The sequence below is a fragment of the Physeter macrocephalus genome, chromosome 4 (assembly GCF_002837175.3).
Source record: "Physeter macrocephalus isolate SW-GA chromosome 4, ASM283717v5, whole genome shotgun sequence".
NCBI lineage: Eukaryota > Metazoa > Chordata > Mammalia > Artiodactyla > Physeteridae > Physeter > Physeter macrocephalus.
Genome location: NC_041217.1, coordinates 124,047,365 through 124,070,344, shown reverse-complemented (window position 1 = coordinate 124,070,344; position 22,980 = coordinate 124,047,365). Strand labels below are relative to the sequence as shown.

At 34.7% G+C, this 22,980-nt stretch overlaps 1 protein-coding gene and 1 long non-coding RNA gene across 14 annotated transcripts in view; one reads left to right on the top strand and one right to left on the bottom strand.

Moving 5' to 3' along the window:
- The window catches only part of LRRC7 (leucine rich repeat containing 7), a 499,495-nt gene that overhangs the window by 410,255 nt on the left and 66,260 nt on the right, over positions 1-22,980 (top strand). For 8 of the 13 annotated variants that reach the window (XM_028489260.2, XM_028489261.2, XM_028489267.2 and 5 more), the window contains 2 exons: positions 340-459; positions 19,412-19,633. In XM_028489260.2, the coding sequence (XP_028345061.2) occupies positions 340-459; positions 19,412-19,633 (342 nt within the window). Of the gene's footprint in view, positions 1-339; positions 460-3,154; positions 4,074-19,411; positions 19,634-22,980 lie in introns of those variants that run through there. The other 5 variants (XM_028489268.2, XM_055084526.1, XM_028489262.2 and 2 more) reach the window with 3 other exon arrangements.
- The window catches only part of LOC129392086 (uncharacterized), a 55,616-nt gene continuing 52,007 nt past the window's right edge, over positions 19,372-22,980 (bottom strand). The window contains exon 3 of the long non-coding RNA XR_008617230.1: positions 19,372-19,450. This is a non-coding gene — a long non-coding RNA (uncharacterized lncRNA). The remainder of the gene's footprint in view (positions 19,451-22,980) is intronic.

The following is a 22,980-nucleotide window of genomic DNA, read 5'->3' as shown; positions in this document are numbered from 1 at the left end:
AAAGAAACGAAGCAACTTTAAAATGTTGTAGTTTTTAACAATTGGTTAATTTTATCCTGATTATTTTTATTCCAGTACTGTAAATTTAAACTTCTCTTTAAAATTCAGTAAATAACTATAAGATGGTTATTTTAATTGAATTTCTCACTGCTTCCAAAAAGCTATTAATTTACAATTCTCACCACGTAAATAGTGTATAATAATACCTCCAGTTTAGGATATATGCTTTTCTGTGATTAAACAAAATTAATTTTACCATAATCAGGAGGGACTCTTTTCAGAAAACTATGATAAACTTCTATTACATCACTAAAGAATGCCATACCATTTTTGCAATAGACCCCGTCCCAGCAAAGCAACATTTTAGACAATGGACAAGAAGATGTATCTCCTAGTGGCCAGTGGAATCCTTATCCTCTTGGGAGGCGGGATGTACCTCCGGACACCATTACTAAAAAGGTAACCAATTTCAAATTAATGACACAAACCATGAATCTTGCATATCCATTGTAATATGTAATCCATATCTTGCGTCTTAACATCATTTCTAACTTTGTGATAAATTTAGGCTAAATACTACCCCACAATAGGGAATCTGGTTAACTGTAAGTGCATTGAAAGGAATGAAAAGTGAACATTGTCAAATGCTCAGAGCTGGTAATGAATTTTTATAAACAACATCCTGCCACCTCTCTAAAGATCTGTCACCTCTTATTTGTGTCTGACACCCACCTTTGAAGTGCAACTGCAGGAAATTGTGTAATGTGTACTTTCTGACTCTGTTGGATTCAGCAGCATGGTGTAGCCAATTTGCATAAAATGAAATTTGACCACAAAAAATTGATTCACCATTTCTAAAGTCATAGCAACTCATTCATCCTGTCATTCATTCATCAGACACTTAGTGAGCAACTGTATGTGCTAAGCAACACTACTATGTGTTGAGTACTTGCTAGATGTTAGGGAACAAAAATGAATAAGATATGGTATAGTGTCTTACCTCTAGGACCTATTAGTCTGGTGAGGTAGGTTCAGTGATAAGTAGGTAATTGTAATACTTCATGTTAAATCACCATAAAGGGAGCAAAAAGAAAGCTATAACTGAGAAGATAATTGCAACATATATGGGAGACAAGGGATTTATATTCCGGAATATATTTTTTAAAACTCCTACAAATCAATATGAAAAGACATCTAACACAGTACCAAAAGTATGGTAAAATACGAGGGCATTAGGAGAGTAAATTAACATTAAAATAAAACTGAACCTTTTTATCAATCAGGGAAATACAGAAAAAATGCTATTTTATACCTACTGGACTAACAAAAATTAAGAAGTATGAAAATATAAGTTCTTTGCAAGTATAAGAGCAAAGTAAACTCTATACTTCTTGTGGGAGTATAAAGCACAATCACATTGGCAACAAATTATCTTATAAAGCTGAATATGCATATATCCAACATTCCAATAATTGCCCTCCTAAGATATTATCCTAGAAGAACTCTTGTGTATGTCATTCAAGATACCAACACTTACAATGGTAGAATACTGGATAAGCCTAAATGTCTATCACACGAAATGTGATAAAAAATATTCACACAAGGGAATACTTTACAGCAATGAACACTTGTTAGCTATAATTAGGATAATGTGTATAAACTTTAGAAGCATAGTTTGAGTGAAAAACAAGTTTCAGAAGATGGCACACATCAAGAGTTCCATATTTACTAATCTCAAAAGCAAGCAAAACTAAAAATATATTATTTAGGCATAAGTATATGAGTGAGAAAACTTTTTATAAGGGAATGGTTAACATAAATTTAGGATTATGGTTATCTCTAAAGGGGAGGCTGGGGGTAGAATCAGGGACGAAGCTGATATTAGTTTTAGTACTGTTCTGTTTCTTAAGCTGAATTGTGATTCTTACACTCTAGTTCTTAAGCTCATAAATGTTCATTTTATAATTGTGCTTCATAACATATACACTACATAATCCCATACTTTCTTTGTAACTTAAGTGGTGATTTTTCCCTTGATAAATACTTCAGTGCTTTTTTAAAAAGATATATTAAATATCAAATTATTTTACCCAAAATTATTAAAATTCTGATTTGCAGGTGTTATACACATTATTAATCTGCCTATTGAGCAATATCCAGCACTGCAGATATAGTCCTGTGAAGATGGCTAGGAGGGCACCTGGAGAGGACACAAGTTTAGTAAAGAAATTAAAGAAAGTTAAGAGAGAAGGGTGGCATAAAATAAAGCTAGGAGGATAAGCATGAACCAGATTATGCTGGGCTTTATCCTGAAAGAAATGGGAAGAAGTGTTTTAAACAGGGGAGAGACATCATTAAATTTTCATCTAAAGAGCACTCTGACAGCTTTTCAGAGAATGAATTGGGGAGCAGAAAAACTAGAGGCCATGTAATGAGTTACAAAGCTTCTCTTGTAATCCAAGGGAGAGTGGATGGAAGCAACGGGTGGTAGAGAGAAAATGCAAAGATCCAATATATTCTTAAAAGGTAGAGCCAACGTGATCTTGAGATTGACTGGACATAGGGCCTAAGAGACAGCTAAGAGTTCCAAGACTAATCCCCAGGTTTCTAATTTGTATGATCATGATGTGCCATTCACTGGGATGGGAAAGCAAAAGATTAATAGGTGTAAGTGGAGGAGGGGAGGGAAGTTTAAATTTTAAGATGTAGATTTGAGGTATCTTTAGGAAATATGAGTGGAAATTTCTAGTGGATATTTAGATATATTTTTCTGAAGTTCAGGAGAGAAATCTTAGTTGGCGATACAAATTTAGCAATCATTAAAACATAAGTCATAATTGAGTTGTGAGTGAGACAGATAGATGACACAGAACTCCACAGAACACCAACATTTAAGGCATGTTCTTAGAAACAAGAACAGAGAAGGAATGACCAACGATTTTGTCAATAAGTTTCTTTCTACCACAAGTTATAGAAAATTCCAGGCTTGAACACTAAAATATTTAGCTAACATAAGAAGTAGACAAGATCTAGGGTAAGGCTCAGATTAGTCTTCAGTTAGATAATTTTAAATACTTAGGTTTTTTTTCCCTCTCCACTCTTCCATTCATATTGTTGGCTTTATCCTAAAATTGGTTCCTTTCATAATTATCAGATGGCTACCTATGGCAATTGAAGATAACAAGCTTCCTCCTTCCAATCCATCAGGAGAGAGAACCAAGTTTCCCATAGCTGTCTCTTACAAGCAAAACCTTTCTTCCCTAAATCCCCCCACAAGCCTCTTTTTACATCTCATTGATCCAAAATAGCTAAGGACTTCTCACCCCTAGCAAGATGAATGGAATTATATGATTAGCCTTGACTAATCAGTTGGAATAGAATAGATGCGCTTTCAACTCCGATGACCACTAAAAAACTGTAGAAGGAAAAACAAGGAAAAGTGGCACCTTAGAAATCAAGTAGAAAAAAATGTTTAAAGGAGGGAAGGGTCAACAGTATCACATGGTGCAAAAAAAAATCAAGCAAGGTAAGTGAGTAAAGGCTCCTTGGCTTTAGCGACAAAAAGGTTATTGGTGGTCTTGGCAAAAGTAATTTACTTAACTGACGGGGCAGAATCCATAGGAACCTACATTAAGAAATAGAGAAACTTTACAAAAAACTCAAGAAAGGAGTTTCCTTTTAAAAGGAAAGAGAATTACGGTAGAATCTGGAAGGGGATATGAGGAAGACAGAAGGAATATTCAAGATGGCAAACACCTGATTATATTTAAAGGCTGATGAGAAGCGATTGGTGAAGGGGAAGTTGGAAATCTCAGGAAAGTAGGGAAATCTGCTTCTTTATGAAAAAAGAGGAGACTGTGAATGTGATGGTAGAAAATTGAAGGAGTACCTATCAGAGCCAAAGGACCCTTACATAACCTGACCAAAGGAGAGAACCATAATCACGGACTTAGTTGCAAAGGGCTACTATAATTTTCCCATAAAAGGAAAAGCCTTATTCATTTATTACTCTAAATGGAATTAACAGGTGTTTACATTATCCATTCATGCATCCATTTTACATAAAATCTATCTTCAAAGTCCATAATATTATGTTTAATCATATCATCAATACAAATCATGATGATCATTTGCTTGCTTCTCTACTTGCTTTGAGAACCCCATGCAGTTCTGTACTGATTAAACATTTGTGAGCTAGTTATTCTTGTTAATGGCTAAAATAATTGTTTAATCTATCTGAAAATTTCAGTAGCCTTTTATACGTCTTGTCAAATGTGAAATAATGTAATATGTATTTAAAATTTTACCATGTCTTTCATGTGTAAACTCATATATAGCTTCTTCCTACTATCATAAGCATTTTGTGACTACTCTATGTTATAATACTTTTGCCTAAAATCTGAGACTTTAGAACCTAATAATGGATATGTTTACCTATTACATCACAGAGTAAAGAGAATAAAGAATGCTTTAAATATTCAATTTTAGTTTTTTATTATATATTAATTGAGGATATCAAGTTAAAATTCTAGTGAGAATCAACCTAAGGAAATGAAAATGGTAATGGGATTATTAGCCTGGGCTGCTGGATTTACCAATATAGGAGTGAACGTTGTACTATTATTCTTTGAGTTTATATTTTATTCTACAATCAATTTTTTTTAAAGTCAGTGTTGGTTTTGCCATTGTCCTGAAGTAAGTAGTCATTAGGCTAGATAGGATGAGAATGAAAAATCAGAAATTAAACTACAAATGGAATGTGGAATCAAGGATAATAAGTGGTGAAGAAGTCTTAGTCAGTACCCCATTTGAGTCTGCTTCTCAAAGTCTCTGCAGAGGATTTTTTAAATCTTATCTCTATGCCAAGAGATACTACTATAATGCTACTACTAGGATAATACTACTGTGTAGTACTAGTACTGTGATACTACTGTGATCAGAAAGTACTGTGATGCTGCAGAGATTCAGTGGGAAATCCATTTTAGAAAGACTATGATTGAACTTGTGGCTCTCTGTTCTAGTTATTGTATCTTTTGAACTAATATTGGTAATACCTATGGCTATGCCTAGCAGTACTCCAAGCATTACAGGAGAAAAAATGTGGGTACCCTCCAAGCTGTGGATCCGGAGGTTTAGATATATAAAATAAACAAAATGTGTTCATCTATCAGAAAGAATTTTGCTCCTCTATCTACCATCATTGTTCTATGTACCTGAGAGTGGCTAATATATGGCAAAGTGTTGAGGGTGTTAAATCCTAGCCTCTTTTTTCAGTGGCATAATAGTAGGAGGTAGTTTTTAGATTCTCTCTTGCTATGTTAGTCTCCAGAATCTCAAATTCTGGTGTCCATTAATTCAAAAAGTCTGCGAATCACTGCTAGAAGATCATGTCACAGTAAGGTAAATCCACCCTCACACCCTCAAATTCCAGACAGTACTACTTGAGCACTTTGAGAATTGCTGTTAAAAACTTTAGTTTTTAACAAAAGTGCTCAGAAGGCATATCTGCATTTTAGAGTCGTGTCACATCATTGCTTTTACTGCTTCAGTCTATTGGATTAAGTCGCAGTCACCATGGTAAGAGCTATGAGGTACCATGCATTAAATACTACCCTGTATCAGGCATTGTGCTAAATGCTTTCATGTATTCGTTCATCTTATCTTCACAACAATCATATGAGGTAAACACTATTATTTTTGTCCACTTTAATGAAAGAAGAAACTGAATTTAGACTTTCTCAGTTAGAGACTTGGAGTTGAGGTTAGGTTACTTGCCAAGATCACATGGGTGACTAAATATTTTAGATGACTCTCCTAAATGTAACCAATATAGTACGAAGGTCATAATTTAAAATATAAATGAAAACCATTTTCATTTTAAAGTCAGACATTGTACTCTGATTTGGTAGAATTCTCCATAAGGATGACAGGGCTGTTTTTCTCTACATCTGAAATGATAAACTCTGTTAAAAGTATTGAGAGTCTTAAAAAGGTTGAATATCCCTGAGAAGATTTTAAATTGAAGGATAATACCTGTAAGGGTATGTTAAAATGCTGGAGCAGGAAAACATTGCAGCAAAAAGGCTGAAGTGACATATTAAAACAAGTGAAACTTAAAACATTTCTCTTCTTGAAAGGGTAACCAAGAAACTTTAAAATTCCAGTGATATTAAATCTGAAAATGCTTTAATATGTAAAGACTAGACATTCAAAGGTCTCTTTCAGCATTAGTGAGTCTTCCCTCCTCAAGTGTCTGTTATTCTAGGTTAAGTGCATAATGACTTGGCAGTTAGAATAATAAAGGTGGGTATCAAGGGTCAACATCAGGATGTACATAGTTGAAGAAAAAGGTATAAAAATGTAGCTAATTTAGTCTTGGCTCACAGACATGCCCCTTATGCTGAACTTGCCCATGATTTTCTTACATCTACAATGCCAGCCATTGCAAGCTCAGCCATTAAGAGCTTCAGGATTTCCAGATGCTCGTCATCTCTGAGGCATGCCCAGGAACTCATTAGCAGAAACTAAAAGAAATTATGTGGGGTTTGGTCATTTTTATGTTCTTTTAATTCTTTCTTTCACAGGCCCCCAAATCGAAATTTTTGCTTTTTCAGACCATATGATGTATTAAAAAATTTTTTAATTTATTAACATACATTCCTTATTATAATTTTGCCATTTGTCATGTTTCTTAGTATAATGCATTTTACTGTTTCTTTTTATACATATATAGAAAGATCAAGTCTAAAATATCTTTTGAAAATCTTAAATTGTTTTGCTATTGACTATACAACCACACCATCATTTGTGTTTAAAACAACTGAATCAAACTACTAATGGGACTGATTTTTCACTTGGTAACAAAAATCAGTCTGCTGTAGAATTTTTCACAGGATAAGAATAAATTTATGTCATTTTAAAATAAGTAGATGTTTAAAAGAAAATCAACTTAAGAAAAATCAAGCTATACATTTAGTAATTTAAATAAAATCTTTTTACATGCTATAAAAAATCTTATCTAAAATGTATAATCTTTAAGTTGTAGTCATTGAAAAGTAATTTTCTCCAAAATTACTGCCTTTATAAACAAATATTGCTATCAGTACTCTATATATGTGGAACTGAAATAAATGTAACTACAATTATTGGCTTTTGTATTTAACTGAGAATGGACATTATTGCTGTTGGAATCCCTTATATCAAAGGCAGGGAACAGGAGGTGGGGCAGGGGCGGAAGGCGGATGTAACTCACTTACACAGAAAAAGAGGAAAGTCTGGAATAGACAAGAAAGATAGGTGAAGATTTAAATATTAGAAAACATAGGAATGGCAACAAGTAGAACAAATCCTGAGGCTATAAGAGAGCAAGTCAAGGTGTGGATGAAGCAGATATGAAAATCAACAGTGTAAACCTTAACATATGAGAGATAAGAGACAGGGAAATAGAAATGTTTCCTATTTCCATCAATAACATAAAAGTCAAGCATATCTGTTCTAGTTTAAAGTAATATTGAAATTTTAAAAAAAATGCTTCTGAAACTTTAGTGAATGTCAATGCCGTAGCTAAACTCTCCTTTTGTACAGAAAGAAATAGGTCAAGTAGTGTAAGTTTCACCTGAGGCTTTGTGTTTTATCCCTCCTAAAGCAATATGCATTATTAACAGTGAAGAATGCCCAGGAGTAATGCCTTGACTTCATCAGTCCATAAGCAAACAAAACCAATATTCTCTATTACTGTGAGTAATGCCAAGCACAACCTGGGTCCCTCTTTTCTGATTCTCTTTCCCAAGCCTCATTTTTCTCCTCTGATGGAGCAAATTTTGCACTGGTTGCAGTAAATTTTTCTTCTGGTAGACTGGGTCATCACTGAAACTCAAAAACAGACTGGAATCCTGCATATAGAGTCATTTTGAACTCCAAACATTTTTATAAACATTAGGAAAAGAGATCTTTTTGAGTCAGTTGGTAGGTTGAGATTCTCCTTGCTTCCCTCAACCATCCTCTTCCTATGACCCTCACTCATGTTGGTGTCACTTCTACTGAGGCTGCTGGACTTCAAGAAGAAATAGCAGTCAAATGCATTTGTTATCAGTGAGCTTTGCCCCCAAAACGAGAAGTGAGTCAGTGAAAGGGTAGATTGATGAAGTCATACAATTATAGATTTTTTAATTATCAAAAACAAATAAACAAAAACTTTTAGCACTATCTCTTGCCCCCAGAGAGACATTTCTTACACAAATATATTGAGTTTTTCTCTTGACCAAAAGTCACTTTTTTCAAGGTACATAAGTTTAAAAAGGAAAGCGGAACTGTGGGAAAATACCAAATGTGTCCAAATGAAAAAGAACCTCTAACCCTAGCAGAACTTTGACTCTCTAGATCGATGATAATGCAACTCCACTCTCCTTTGAGTTTCAGTATTCAGAAATAATCTGGAACTGAATATTTGTGTGAATAGTAAGTATCCACACCTTAATTTTACCCTTAGGTTGAAAAGGGAGTTTTAAGCAACAGTTCCAATCACACCAGTTGCCTGAGAAGTGAACATACCCACTGTCATAAATATCACTCCAGGTTAGGAAGGATTAGGAATAAAGTAAGTAGGTGAAAATTATATCTTATGGGACTTCTGTGATTAAGGATCAACTATTGATGACATTTTTAGGCATCTATCAAACACGTATTGAAGGCTCATTGAAATGTTTGATGCTTATATTTAGTGTCTATATTAAGAAAGCCACTAATTTCCCTCCCTAACAAATACATGCCTCTGTCTCCACCACACTAGCCTCAGCATGGCCTTTATGGAATTAATATGTTATTGTTCTAGAACAGGATAAAAATGCACTGTTTGGGGTTGTACAAGTTAAAATATATAGAACTATCCAAAGAACAATTACAGGAATTGTAAGCTAAGCGTTCAAATCTAGTCTTGAGAATTTCATATTGCACTTCTTTTGGGTTTACCAGTATCAGAACTGTTATTCAGGAACTAAATGTACCTTTTTAAAAAAAGTTTATTGACTGATGATTGTGTTACCTTTTCCAGTGTGCCCATGAAGCCATGCCTTTTGCTATACTAGAGAAATAAGAATGAATACATCCAATTAGATTCAAATCTCCCTATAATTGGAAATTATTTATATGAGAGAGAAGGCTGAAAATATATAAAGACTTGCTTGCTAAACAAGAATTAATTGCCAAAGCAAGAGTACATCGCCAGTAGGAAGTCAAAAATTTCATGATAATGGGATCCTTCAGAGGCAGTTCCATACACTTAGTGGCTAAATCAGGAAGAAGCTTTTGAAAAAAATCAATGAAATAATTTTCTCTATTTAATGATCCATTTCAAATATTCCTTTTGTTAATCTGAACAGCCAGGATGATATATTTTAATCCGTTGATTTTAGTATTATTTAGTTCATAGGTATTTTTAAAACTTATTCTATTCCTATTATGTAATTAAATTTGTTCTGAAAAATAGTGCAGGTAGGAAGTTGTAGAAATGTGAATGGAAAATTCTTCTCTAACTTACAGCAAGAACGACAGCTGAATAAAGTATTGTTTAGTTTCACAGTCGCTTTTGTAATTCTTTAATTCACAAAGCACATTACTTTATCTCCTAATACCAGTGCAACAATATAGCTATCTCCAGTAGTGTGGGACATTACTGTCATAAAATCAGGAGATTGTTCTTATCCAGACTGACTCTAAATTATTTCCTTAATAAAAGTGCAAACACAAAGAGTATCTATCAAATGGCTATTAAGTGAGAGGAAAAAAAAAAACCTTGCCACAGATTAAAGCAATAGAAAACAGTGGCAGATTAAAACTACTTACTTCATCAATTCTTAACATAGATGTTCCTTAAAACAAATGACTATTCTACTTCAGAAAATGGAGCTAACTCAATAACATTTATACTATCTTCATTTCAGAAGAAATATAAAAGCAAAAATAAAATGGGAAATTAATCCATTGTAATGAAAATGTCTGTGATTGGGTATGTAATTTGAAGACCTAAACCACATGACAACTGGCAGATGATCAAGGATTGCTGCCAAATAGAGGATGTCAAAATGATAAGGTGTCATTTCTTGACACTTGATTTTTATCTGACTTACTCCATTACTTTTAGGTTCCTAGAAATCTTAAGGGCAAAATAAGTGATTGTCAAACTTTTATTGTTAGTGCTAACATCTTCCTTTTCATTTTATTTCAGGAATGTAAAAGTCAGCACCATCACACAACAAACTGTAGGTGGAATGTGTAGATTTAGCTCTAATTTCACCATTTTTTCTATTATGGATCCTCTGTTGTTTTTTCATTTTGATTAATAATTTCCAATTCCAGAGCTATGTTTTATAAGTTGACATTTAATCACAGAAAAATGTGCTTATAGAGATACACTAAGCCACAAACAACTGCCTGCACATATCAGCCAGCTGCCATCCTAAGGCATATGCACTGAAGGGATAGGCCCTATTGCCTCACTTTTTTATCTGTCATTTGAAGCACTGGAGTATATCACCAGTATTTGGCTCTAAAAAATTTAAGATCAGCAAATAATTTGAATCTCCCCCCCCCGCAATACTGCACTGTGCCAACAGAATGCACTGTCACCAAGTCCCTAGGGCAAGAGAAACAGCAACTTCCTACCCCCTCTCCTTCAAGCTTTAGAGCTCCTTTTCATGTATTTGTAAAAGTTTGTCCTCTAATGTCCAAATGGGAGAACATAGATTTTTGGCATCAAAATTGCCCTAGCTGAATACAAACAACACAAGAAGAAAAAAATAAAGCTTAACAGTTTGGTTGTCATAATCATAAAACAGTATCTACAATACATATTAGGCATTGTACTAAGGTGCTTGACATAAATACACTCATCTTCACGACAACATTATTCTGCTTCATTTGATATGATCACATGATTTTTCTTCTGTAGCCCATTAATACAAGGCATTGCATTGGTTGATTTTCAAATATTGAAAAAGCTTTGTATTATTCAAGTAACCCCCACTCAGCCATGATGTTTCTTTTTATATATTGCTGAATGCTATTTGCCAATATTTTGTTAAGGACTTTTGCATCTGTATTCTAAAGGATATTAGTCTGTAGTTTTCTTTTTCTTTCTTTCTTTCTTTTTTTTTTTTTGTACTGTCCTTATGTGGTTTTATTCACAAATTGGGAAGCTTTTCTGCCTCATCTATTATCTGGAAAAGTATGTGTAGAATTACTGTTGACTCTTATTTAAACGTTTGATAGAATTCTCCAGTGTAACCATCTGGGCCCAGAGATTTTTTTCCTGGAAGTTTTTAAATTATATCCAACCTTGATAGTTTCAGGACTATTCAAATTACCTAGTTCATATTGTGTGAGTTATAGTAGTTTGTGTTTCTTGAGGAAATGATCCATTTCATATGAGTTGTCAAATTTACTTATGTAGAGTTATTTGTAGTATTATACCTTATTATCCTTATGATGTCTGCAGGGTCTTTATTGATATCTCCTTCACTCTTGATTTTGGTAATTTGTGTCTTTTTTTTTCTTTTTCAGTCTTGCTAGAAATATGTCAACTTTATTGATCTTTTCAAAGAACCAGCTCTTTGTTTTATTCTTTTATCTGTAATTCATTTTAAGTTTCAATTTCTGAACTTTTTTATTATTTCCTACCTTCACTTGCTTTTGGGTTATTTGACTCCTATTTTTCTAAACTATTGAGGTAGTATCTTAATTATTGATTTGCGGTGTCTTCTTTTCTAGTATATGCACTACTTTAGCTGTATTTTGCAAATTTGCATTTACATTCAGTTCAATGTATTGTTTTATTTCCCCTCTGATCCATGAATTATTTAGAACTTTATTGTTTAGTTCCCAAGTGTTTGAATATTTTCCTTTTATTTTTCTATCATTCATTCCTAGTTTGATATATTGTGGTTAGAGAACACATTCTGTGTGATTTCAGTTCTTTTAAATTTGTTGAGATTTGTTTTCCAAATCAGGATATAGTCTTAGTAAATATTCTATAGGAACTTGAAGAGAATGTGTATCCTGCTGCTGTCAGAATGTTCTGTAAGTGATAATTAGATCTGGTGGGTTGATGGTATTGTTGAATTCTTTTTCTTGCTAATTTTCAGTCTAGTTCTTCTATCAGTTGTTTAGAGAAGGGTGTTGAAATCTCCAACTATAACAATAACGAATTTGTCTATTTTTTTCTTAGGTCTATCAATTTTGCTTTACACATTTGCACCTCTGTTGTTTGTTGTGTATACATTTAGGATTTCTATGTCTTCTTGGTGGATTGACTCTTCTTCATCCTATAAAATTCCTCCTTATTCCTAGTACATTTTCTTTGCTCTGAAATCCACTTTATCTAGTATTAATGTAGCCACCTCTCATTTCCTTTAATTCATATTTGCATGGTATTTATTTTTTATTCTTTTACTATCTACCTGCCTAGCTTATTATAGTTGAAGTGACTTCTTATAGTCTGCATATAGTTGAGTAATGCTCTTTAATCCAGCCTGCCAATATCTGTCTTTTAATTTGTGTATTTAATCTCTATGCATTTAATTTGACACATTAAGGTTTAAGTCTTAATTTAAGTTCTTGTTTTCTGTTTGTTCTCTTTTTTTGCTTCTCTAATTTCTTTTTCCTGCTTCTTCTGAGTTGTTTGAATTTTTTTTAGAATTTAATTTTGATTTATCTACAGTGTTTTTAGTATATCTTTTTGTGTAGCTTTTTGAATTATTGTTCCTGGTGTTGCATTATATATACATAGCTTATAAGAGTCTACTAGCATCATCACTTAGCAGTTCAACTGAAGTATAGAAACCTTACCTTCTTTTATGTCCCTTCACCCTCCTCAGTGTATAATTGTCTTAAATATTTCCTCTATACATTTAGAATCACCTCAGACAGTAACATAATTTTACTTCAATCATCAAACATAATTTTGAAAATTCAAGAGGTAAAAGAAAACTTAATTTTTTTACCCATATATTTGCTTGCCATGTTCTTTCTCCTTTCCTAATGTTCCAAAATTTCTTCTTTTATCATTTTCTTTTGATTTAGAGAAATTCCTTTAGCTATTATTTTAGGATAAGTCTAGTGGTGACAGATTCTCTTCATTTTCCCTTATCTGAGAATGTTTCAATTTCCCTTTGATTACTGAAGAATATTTGCACAAGTATAGGATGTCAGGGTGACAGTTCTTTTCCTTCAGCACTTGAAAAATATTGTGTCACTTCCTTCTGTTCTCCATGGTTTTTGATTAGATATCCACTGTCATTCAAATTGTTTTTCCTCTATAGGTAAGACGTCATTTTTCTCCAGCTGCTTTTAAGATTTCTCCTTTGTCTTTAGTTTTCAGAAGTTTGATTATCATGTGTTTGTGCATGGATTTCTTTGGGTTTACCCTGTGTGGTATTCTCTCTGCTTCTTAAATCTATAAGATTTGCCAAATTTCAGAATTTTTCAGCCATTATTTCTTCTTTTAATTTTTCATCTCCACTTTCTTTCTCCTCTTCTTTGATAATATTACTGTTGGAACTTTTGAACAGAGTCTCTCAGACTGTTCATTTTTTTTCAATGTTTTCTCTCCGTTACAGATTAGATAATTTCTACTGTCTTATCTTTCAGTTTATTGTTTCTTTCCTCTGTTCTCTACATTCTGATGCTAAGTCTACTCACAGAGATTTTCAGTTATTGTATTTTCCAGCTCTAAAATTTCTATTTGTTTCTTCTTTATATCTTCTGTTTCTTTGCTAAGACATTATATTTCTTCAGAAGTTTTCTATTTTTTAGTTTTTTTTCAAGCATGTGTGTAATTGGTCATTGAAGCACTTTTTTAATTGTTGTCTTAAAAATCTTTGTCAGGTAATTCTAATTTCTGTCTTCTCAATGTTGGCCTCTATTGGTTGTCTTTTTTCATTGTTTGAGGTCTTCCTGGTCCTTGGTATGATTAAAACCTAGACATTTTCATATTATGTTATAAAACTCTGGATTGTATTTAACCATCTGTTGCAACTGGCCTTCTCTGACACCACTCTAGTTGGGGAACGGTGGAGCACCTCATTTTGGCCAAGTGGAGGTACAAGTCCAATTTTTCCATTTAGCATCCAGTGACACTTGAGGCAAAGTCTCCTCATTATTGCTAGGTGGGGATTGAAGTTCCAGCTCCCAGATGGCCCCACTGATACCTCAGTGGGAGTAGCCTCATTATAATTGGGTGATGGAGAAAATCCTGACTCTCTACTAAGACCTACTCTAACCACCCCAATGGGAAGATAGAGGAGTGCCTCATTACTGCTGGGTCAGAGTATACGTTCATGCTCCTTGTGTGGTCTCCATTGACACCATTGGGTGAGGAGTGGCTTACTACTGGCCAGTGGGGACGAATGCAGTGACACCTTACTTGGCCTTCTCTGACACCACCCCAGCAGGAGTGTTGTGCCTTGTTAAATCCTTACAAGGGTAGAAGTATCAGCTTCCCACTTGGCCTTTATTGGCATTGTTGGGATGGGACCACAGTTCTTTCCATGTTGTTTGGCTGTAGTAGAGCAATCTAAAAGTTTTCTGTCTTGCTAGGATGCCCCTTTTTCCTGGTTCTTTGGCTAGAGAGGGTAGGCTTTTGTTGGGGCTTTTCTTGTCTGCACTGGTTGGCATTTTAGGGGATGCTCACTTTTTCAACTCCTAGTCCAGGATATATGACACAAAAATAAAACCTGAGAAATTTACCACCATTTCGTTACTTTGTCCTTAGCTTCTTCAGTCTACTTCCCAGAGTTCCTATATTTGTTTATGTTCAATGTCCAGAGTTTTTCCTTGTTCTTAATGGAAGGAATAGGGAACAGTATATCTACTCCATATACCGGAAGCAGAAATCCTACTGTCTCGATTTCTAAAACCGAAAGTGCATTTTAAAAAAAACAAAGGAAGGAGAAACACTGCAGAGTACATGGTGCAGATAGAAAGTGATAGGACTGTTTTGTTGTTGTTTTACAAAATTACTGAAACTGACTCATTTAAATGAGTGCTGATGTTTCCTTGAAATCAGTTGCTTAATTATCCTTTGTATATAATTCTGTGTTGTTGACGCTGACCCCAAACATCTTTAGAACTCTTTGAACTTAATTTTAGAGAATGAATTGTACCCATTTGAATATTCTCAGTGGCATAAACTGTCATCCTTTGAGGCTGTGTTTGATTTTTGGGAGCACCACAAGTGGTCCAAGAGCCAAGATGGGTAGTAAAACTGATAACCAAATTGAGTAATACACTTCTCAGTCTAACAGTCTTTTCTAAGAAAATAGTGTGAACCAAAACTTTGTTGTAGTGAAAAAGTCATTTATTTTATACCATACAAAACCTCCCAAGCACTTCAAATTTCCACACAATAAGCCTGATGAGCTGTGAGATGAATTGCGTATGAACAGTGCCATTTGGTATCAAATCACATTTCTTTTCTGTGGCTTTGACATAAATATTTCCTTGGGTCCTATAGATATTGAAGTTTTCCCCATAAACCTTGACAGTATGGTTTTGGGTCAACTTGAAAACATCATATTCCATCACTATTCTCAAATACATGTTATTTTGTCCAATCTCCCATTGAAAGTTCAAAACAAATGTCAAATCTCCTCTATTTCTTTTTATCATTCAAAATGTGTACCTCAGCCTTTATAGAAACCTTCATGTTCAAATTCTCCTTCAGTATGAGTCAGTGTTCTCATAGCTAACCCTCTATATCTGAACAAATCCAGTCTCGATATTTCCTACATTTTCATCAGTCCTTTGTACTTCATCATGAGCATCCTTATTACCTTTCTTAAGCCTCTGTGCCAGTCAAAATAACTTACTCTTTACAGTCCCTCCACACCATAATTGTCCCTTTAGATGTCTTGTGTCATTTATATTTGCTTACCTTCACAAAGAATTTAGTGTTAATTCTTTGCTTTCTATAGCTGTCATTCTCCATCCTCATTTACTGCACCCGGTAGCCCCAATAAAGAGTGAAAAAACTGCTACTGATGTGAACAGAATCATTTTACAGAATGTTCCTTCCATGCCCACTTTATGCTTTGCCAAGCCATCTGTGAACATGAGTGTAGTTATTTCATAATCATGGAAAGATTACTAAATACACAGAGTATCCTCCTAATTGCTCAAGTATAAAGTTCTAAGTCACATACGTAGGGTCTAAAATAGATAATAGACCTAATTCAATAAGTAGGAATGGCCCTTTGGCAAATTGAAGAGCTGCTAAAGAAATTTAATATATCCTCCCTTAACAATCTGATCCTTTTGTTCCTTTCTGTGGTTTCTTTTCGTTTCATAGTTCAACTATTGTAGGAAGAGAGACAATTTTGGGGAATGGTGGTTGCAATGTAATTTTGTGTTTAAGAGCATGAACTCTGATTGCCAGACAGCCTTGGTTCAAATCCCAGTCCGGCCAGTTTACCAGTTGTGCAAATTACTGGGGAAAGTTACTTAACCTCTCCAAGCCTTAGTTTCCTCCTCAGTAAAATTAAATAATAATGACTAATAATAATTATCACTTAATGCTATTGTAAGGATTAAAGGAGGCAATATGTATAAGGTAAGTTTTAGTACATTATCTAGCACCTAGTATTTGAATAGTAGCTATTGTTTTTTAAGTGCCAGTTACTGTGCCAGTTATTAAAGATGGTAAGTAAGATGTGGTGCTTGCACTCAAAGAGTTTCAAATCAAAGCATAATTAAAGTTTAAACTGTCCCATCAGAAGGAAAAAATAAACCATAAAAATAAGTCTAAAGGCTAGTATAGTTCTATAATATCTATGGTATTTTACCCTTAGATAGACCATTAACAGAATATTCTAATCAATGAAATTATTATTAAGCAGTCATTATTGACTTTCTAATGGATTATGCATTGTGGGACTAAAGCTATGTTCTGGAGCTCTCTTTTTCTGGGTGTAAAAATTCTTTGCTTGTCTGTCACTTTCAATTAAACAACCAGTCTTCCTCTTTCCCATTGGCTCAAGGACTAACTGAAGACCCATGAGTATTATACCAGTGGATGTGAGAAGCAGATATAAATGTAAAATCAATTGCTTGTTCAGTAGCCAGGCCAGTCAGCCTTGGTTGGCCTACACCCCCAGCTCCTCTAACTCCAGGAAATCATTTTCTCTAACTAAATAACTCATCAGGCCAGTGACTTCATTCAGAGTACAGCAGCTCCAAATGTGATACTGGGTTTATCATAGCTTTCCTTGCCTACCAAACAAGAGAACATGAAATTCCAAGGAGGTAGGAGAGAATTGAATTTGCAACAAGGAAAAACTCGACCAGAAGGGTGTTCAGTCTTCTAGAATGGCTGAGAAAGTTGTGACATCTTTCATTTAGATTTCTGAGAAGGAAATAGATACATTAGAGAAATACACATTTGCCCTTTATGAGGTTATCTTAGTTGTGTTTATAATGTCATAATTTTCTGATCCCTGGTTGCATTAGACAGTATTATATTGATAATTGTTTTGTTATTTTGCTGTTATAGCCTGAAATTTTTTTTTGCATCTTTTCCTCCAATTTCTCATGACTGAAATATCTTTACTGTTTTTGAATGTAAAAAGTTGTACATGATAAGACAATCAGTTGGATATCTAAAATATAATCAAATGATTTTTTTCTTTGCCTTGCATATTGCTAAATAATAATTTTGAATATTTTCTTCACTGAAATTACCTCTTGTTTGGAATCAAACAATATGCCTTCCCTCTCCAAATGATTTTGCATGATCACTGTCATCTCCTATGTCTCTTATGTTGCTCTTCTTTAAGAACTTTAAAATAATTAAAATTCATCTTTTCCTTGAATACTTGTTTAATAATTTTTCCTTTATACCTCCAATCTGACTTTTTCATAGTAATTAAAAGTCTTGATTAGTCAGGAAAATTCACAAACTTTCCTAACTAATAAATTCTAAGGTGAGATTTACTTTTAAATTCCAAATTGCCTACCCTTAAAAGGTCAACAAGAAAGACAATGAATTCAGGAAGTAATTCCTCAGATCCTTCCATAATAATGGGTGAAGTACCAAGCACAGCATTAAAACATAGGTTTAAAAGTATTAAATAGGGCTTCCCTGGTGGCACAGTGGTTGAGAGTCCGCCTGCCGATTCAGAGGACACGAGTTCGTGCCCCGGTCCGGGAAGATCCCACATGCCGCGGGCCCGCGCGTCCGGAGCCTGTGCTCCCCAACGGGAGAGGCCACAACAGTGAGAGGCCCGCGTACCGAAAAAAAAAAAAAAAAAAAAAAAGTATTAAAGATAAGCATTCACTTCCCATGTTAAACCATACTTAATTTTAAAAGGCACGTTCTAGGGGACTTCCCTGGCAGTCCAGTGGTTAGGACTCCGCCCTTCCATTGCAGGGGGCACGGGTTTGATCCCTAGTCGGGGAATTAAGAGCCCCACAAGCTGCGAGGCATGGCTAAATAAGTTAATAAATGGCATGTTCTAGGTTATCAGCTCACAAACAGAACTGCTTGCTTGACAGAAAATATATCAGGTAAAATGACTCAAGGAGCCCATACTAGAATGAAGGTGAGACAATCAGAATGAACGAGAAACAGGATTAGGCACCAGTTATTTAAAGATGGGAGACCAAAGTAAGCATGCCCTTTCTCCTCTAGCAACCACCCTCAAGGGCTGATAAATGATCATTGGTGTTTTAAATGAGGTACTGATGAGTCTCTCTGAAAGCTCATATGAAGATGATCTGCATGCAGAGTTCACTTTAACGACCTTTCCATATCTAGCGCCTCTACAGGCTACGGATATTCGCAGGAATTTATCACATGATTAATTTTTAATGGAACTTAAAGATTGCAAAAACCATACTCTTGATGTAATATTGCAGAAAATTAATAAATAGTGATTATACTCACCTGAACAAGCTTACTATATATGTGTGTGGCATAAAGGCAAATATGTAATTCAATTCTTTTGCTGCAGAATTAGAAAGTAGTTTCTATGATTTTCTCCCTGATGTTTCATATATTACATCTCTCTCCCTGCTAAATGAAATGCCAGATAGAACTCCACTTTATTTTTTAAGTTGTGATTTTTTTTTCTTCTTGAGATTTTTCAAACTGAACTTTGTTTCCTTAAAATGGGGGCTCAAATAATCTTTGGCAAGACATCAGATGACGACAAGTGTATTTAACGTGACCTTGCTCCGATATTAGCATTTTCACAAACCACAGCAGGCAGACCCTTACTGTTTTTTCATTAACCTTCCTAGCCATGGCTGAAAGCCCAAATGATGCCACTTTACTTACTGGAGAGGTATTCTGTACTTTTTTTTTTCTACTTCAATCACATCCTTTCAACACCACGAATCTTCTGACAGATTATCTTCTCCACAGGCAGGCAGCCACATCCAGACCTTGATGGGGTCCCAGAGCCTTCAACATCGTAGCCGGGAGCAGCAGCCATATGAGGGAAACATAAACAAAGTGACCATCCAGCAGTTTCAGTCACCATTGCCTATTCAGATCCCCTCTTCACAGGCCACCCGGGGACCTCAGCCTGGACGGTGCTTAATTCAAACTAAAGGGCAAAGGAGTATGGATGGCTATCCAGAGCAGGTGAGTAGAGTTTTTGTAATTGATAAATTTTCAGGAAATATTTGGGGAAAGTCCCATAAATCTGTGGTTTGCCTTCCCTCATTAATGTAGTTTGGGACACATTAATGCTGTCACCATGTTGAATGGAGTAGAGCACTCTTTGTAGGGATTTTATCATTATTTTCATTGGTTAAGAACTACAACATATAGTAATTGATGGTTGGTAAAATGCCCATTTCACATAAAGAAACATTGATGAATTGGAATAGTTTTTTCTGGTTTATCCTGCACCTCTTTCTGCTCACTCCCAACTCCAGTTTAGCTCTGCAGCACAGCTTTTGAATGTTACAAAGAGTTTCAATGGATTAGGTATATTTACCAAGGCCTTTGGTGAAATTGACAGCGTAAAAACTAAACTGTATATTCCCCTCGATTTGGGGGAACATTTTTTTAAAGTTTTATCTTCTGATTTTTGAGTAATACAGAGATAAAGCTTTGCTATGAACAAAATGATAAAGAGCAGTTAGGAAGGAAACATTTATGAAATGCTCCAAAAGCTATTGATAAGTGCCATATAGTAAAAAAAAAATTGAGGCTCCTCCGACCTATTTAAATTAGGATCTGGTTTTCCATTGTAGACTCTGCTTTTCTTTCTTAAGGCCAGAACACTGAATAAGATCTCGTCTGTTGAGTCACATTAAGGTTAGAAAGTAAGACATCAAGATATTAATACTCTCAGAAAATTAATTTCTCCTATTAATTAATAAGAGAAATTAATTAAATTTAATTAAAATTAATTTCTCTCATTTCATTCTTCAGATAATTAGGCAAAGCTCCCACTGACTTCTCTAACCCCTTAATATGGTTTGTAAAGGTTTCACTTTATTATTGCTTATTCAAAGCTTCATGTATCACCGTCCTTATTTTCTAAACATATCAGACAAGATTATCTTCATTCTCCAGTTTTTTCCTTTATGCTGTTGAGTCATTTATTATTTGGATCCCAGCTGCTCTAGGCATCTCCTGTGTTTCTTAATACCCTTCTTGAAGCTGAGATAGGGTCGTTTAAGATAATCTTCTTCCTATCCTGTCTTGATCTAGGCCAAATGTTGGATTTAAGGTAAAATAAATCAGACAGGTATCTTTAATCAGGTAATGAGGTGAGGTTTTTAATTCTCCAGAGATTCTAAAAAGTTAATAAAGTTTTAAACTATGCTTTACCACAGTCATCTTAGGTTAAAAATTGTTCATATATCCTCTCCCCCACAAATATCATAACTTCAATCCAGTTCTCTGATTTAATGATTCCTGTTAACAGGAATAATTAATAAGATAAGTTATTACAAAATTTTTTTCTCCCAGAATCAGCACATTTAAAATCCACTGAGATCAATGCCCTCTGTTTCCCCTACTTTGAATAGTAGGGTTAGTATTAGCGTACAGTTATTCTGAACACTCTAAATTTAAAGGCCTTTTTTACATTATTTCTCAAAAAATACATAAATTATATAGCTTGACTTAATGAGAGGATTACTAAGTTTTAGTTTACATGCTTATCAAACTTAAAATATCATGATTCTTTCAAAGAATGTATTTATAGTCATTGTGTTTTGATTTGTAACTCTAACAACATCAGGTGTCTTTCAAACTGAGAGATAAAAACTTAAACATTCAATAGTTATATTAAGGAAAGCACTTAAGTGTAATTCCTTTTGAATTCCTGGTTTTTTCTGCCTTGGTTTCAGGCTGAAATGGTTTGGAATGCTGAGATGAAAACTTTGGCGTGACCACGAGAAAGCCTAAGGAGCATTTAAACCAATAGTACTAGTCCCCAAACTATGCTCCCCCTTCCCCTGAGTTATAAATCTGGAGACAGTTTCTCAAAACCTTTTTCATGATTCAGTGTAATACTTATCCACTACCAGTGGCATGCTGGAGCATACTCATCCTGGCTCATTACTGTGTGCATATCTTCCCAATTCTACCTTCAGCGACACCACACTGATAGGTTGAAATTGTGGGGATAATTACACCAGGGAAATGAGCAAACACTACAAACCAGGGCCCTCCCCTTCCCCCAGCCAGCTCTTAAACATTTTCCAGCACACCACAACTACTACACTGTTTCCTTTCATCTCTTTTTCTTTTTCTAACCTCTCCACTTCTTTGTTTAGCTCTATAGCATTCAGGAAAGAGAATACTAGGACTAGGTCTCAGAATTTGGAGTTCGAGTTTCATGTTAACTTTTATGAAAGTGTGTGAATCTGGACAAGTCATTAACTCTTTCCTGAGGTTCTGTTTTTCTCCTTATAAAATGAGAACATTACCACCCACCAACAACATTCAAAAAGTTTTTGAGAGAGTCAAATGATACAATTCTACACGCACACACACGCACACAAAGTAAGCCTGGCACTGAAAGTAAAGAAATAGGAAACAGAAGAAATAAAAATACAAGATTTTAAGAATTAAAATACTGGAGGGCACTTAATGAATATCAGTCCATCCTCCCTAGTCTATAGATAGAAAACAAACAAACAGAAAGAGGCTGAAGGAGGTTATGTAATTCACTCTCATAATAAAAATATTTTATGTATTTTTTACCTTCCTAACTCATTTTTCTTTTGAAAACTCAGACCTCTCTAATATGTGTGTGTGCCCTTTAAAGCAAGACTTTTTCCATATTTAACAAGAAAAAAAAGGAGGAAAATATTTAAAACATTTAAGAACTGTATAGTTTCACACGAAAATTATAGAGTAGCGATTGAAGTGCAAAGACCAAGGAGGTAACTGAAAATTCTAATATGGGTTTCAGGCATATAAATCAAGATACTCTATTTTCATAAGGCATTTCTAGTGTTGCACTAAAATGGCCATTAAGAGAAAACAGAGTTTTCTTAAATGATTACTACAAAAACAATATTAAATTTGGTCAAGTACAATGTGGAAAAAATCTAAGTCATTCATAATTTTTAAGTGCAAGGAGACATCATAAACATAGTACAGAAGGGTAAGCTGGGATGAAGTGAGAGAGTAGCATTTATATATATACACTACCAAATGTAAAACAGATAGCTAGTGAGAAGCAGCCGCATAGCGCAGGGAGATCAGCTCTGTGCTTTGTGACCACCTAAAGGGGTGGGATAGGGAGGGTGGGAGGGAGAGGCAAGAGGGAGGCGATATGGGGACATATGTATACGTATAGCTGATTCACTTTGTTATACATCAGAAACTAACACAACATTGTAAAGCAATTATACTCCAATAAAGATGTTAAAAAAATAAGTAAATAGGGCTTCCCTGGTGGCGCAGTGGTTGAGAATCCGCCTGCCGATGCAGGGGACACGGGTTCGTGCCCCGATCCGGGG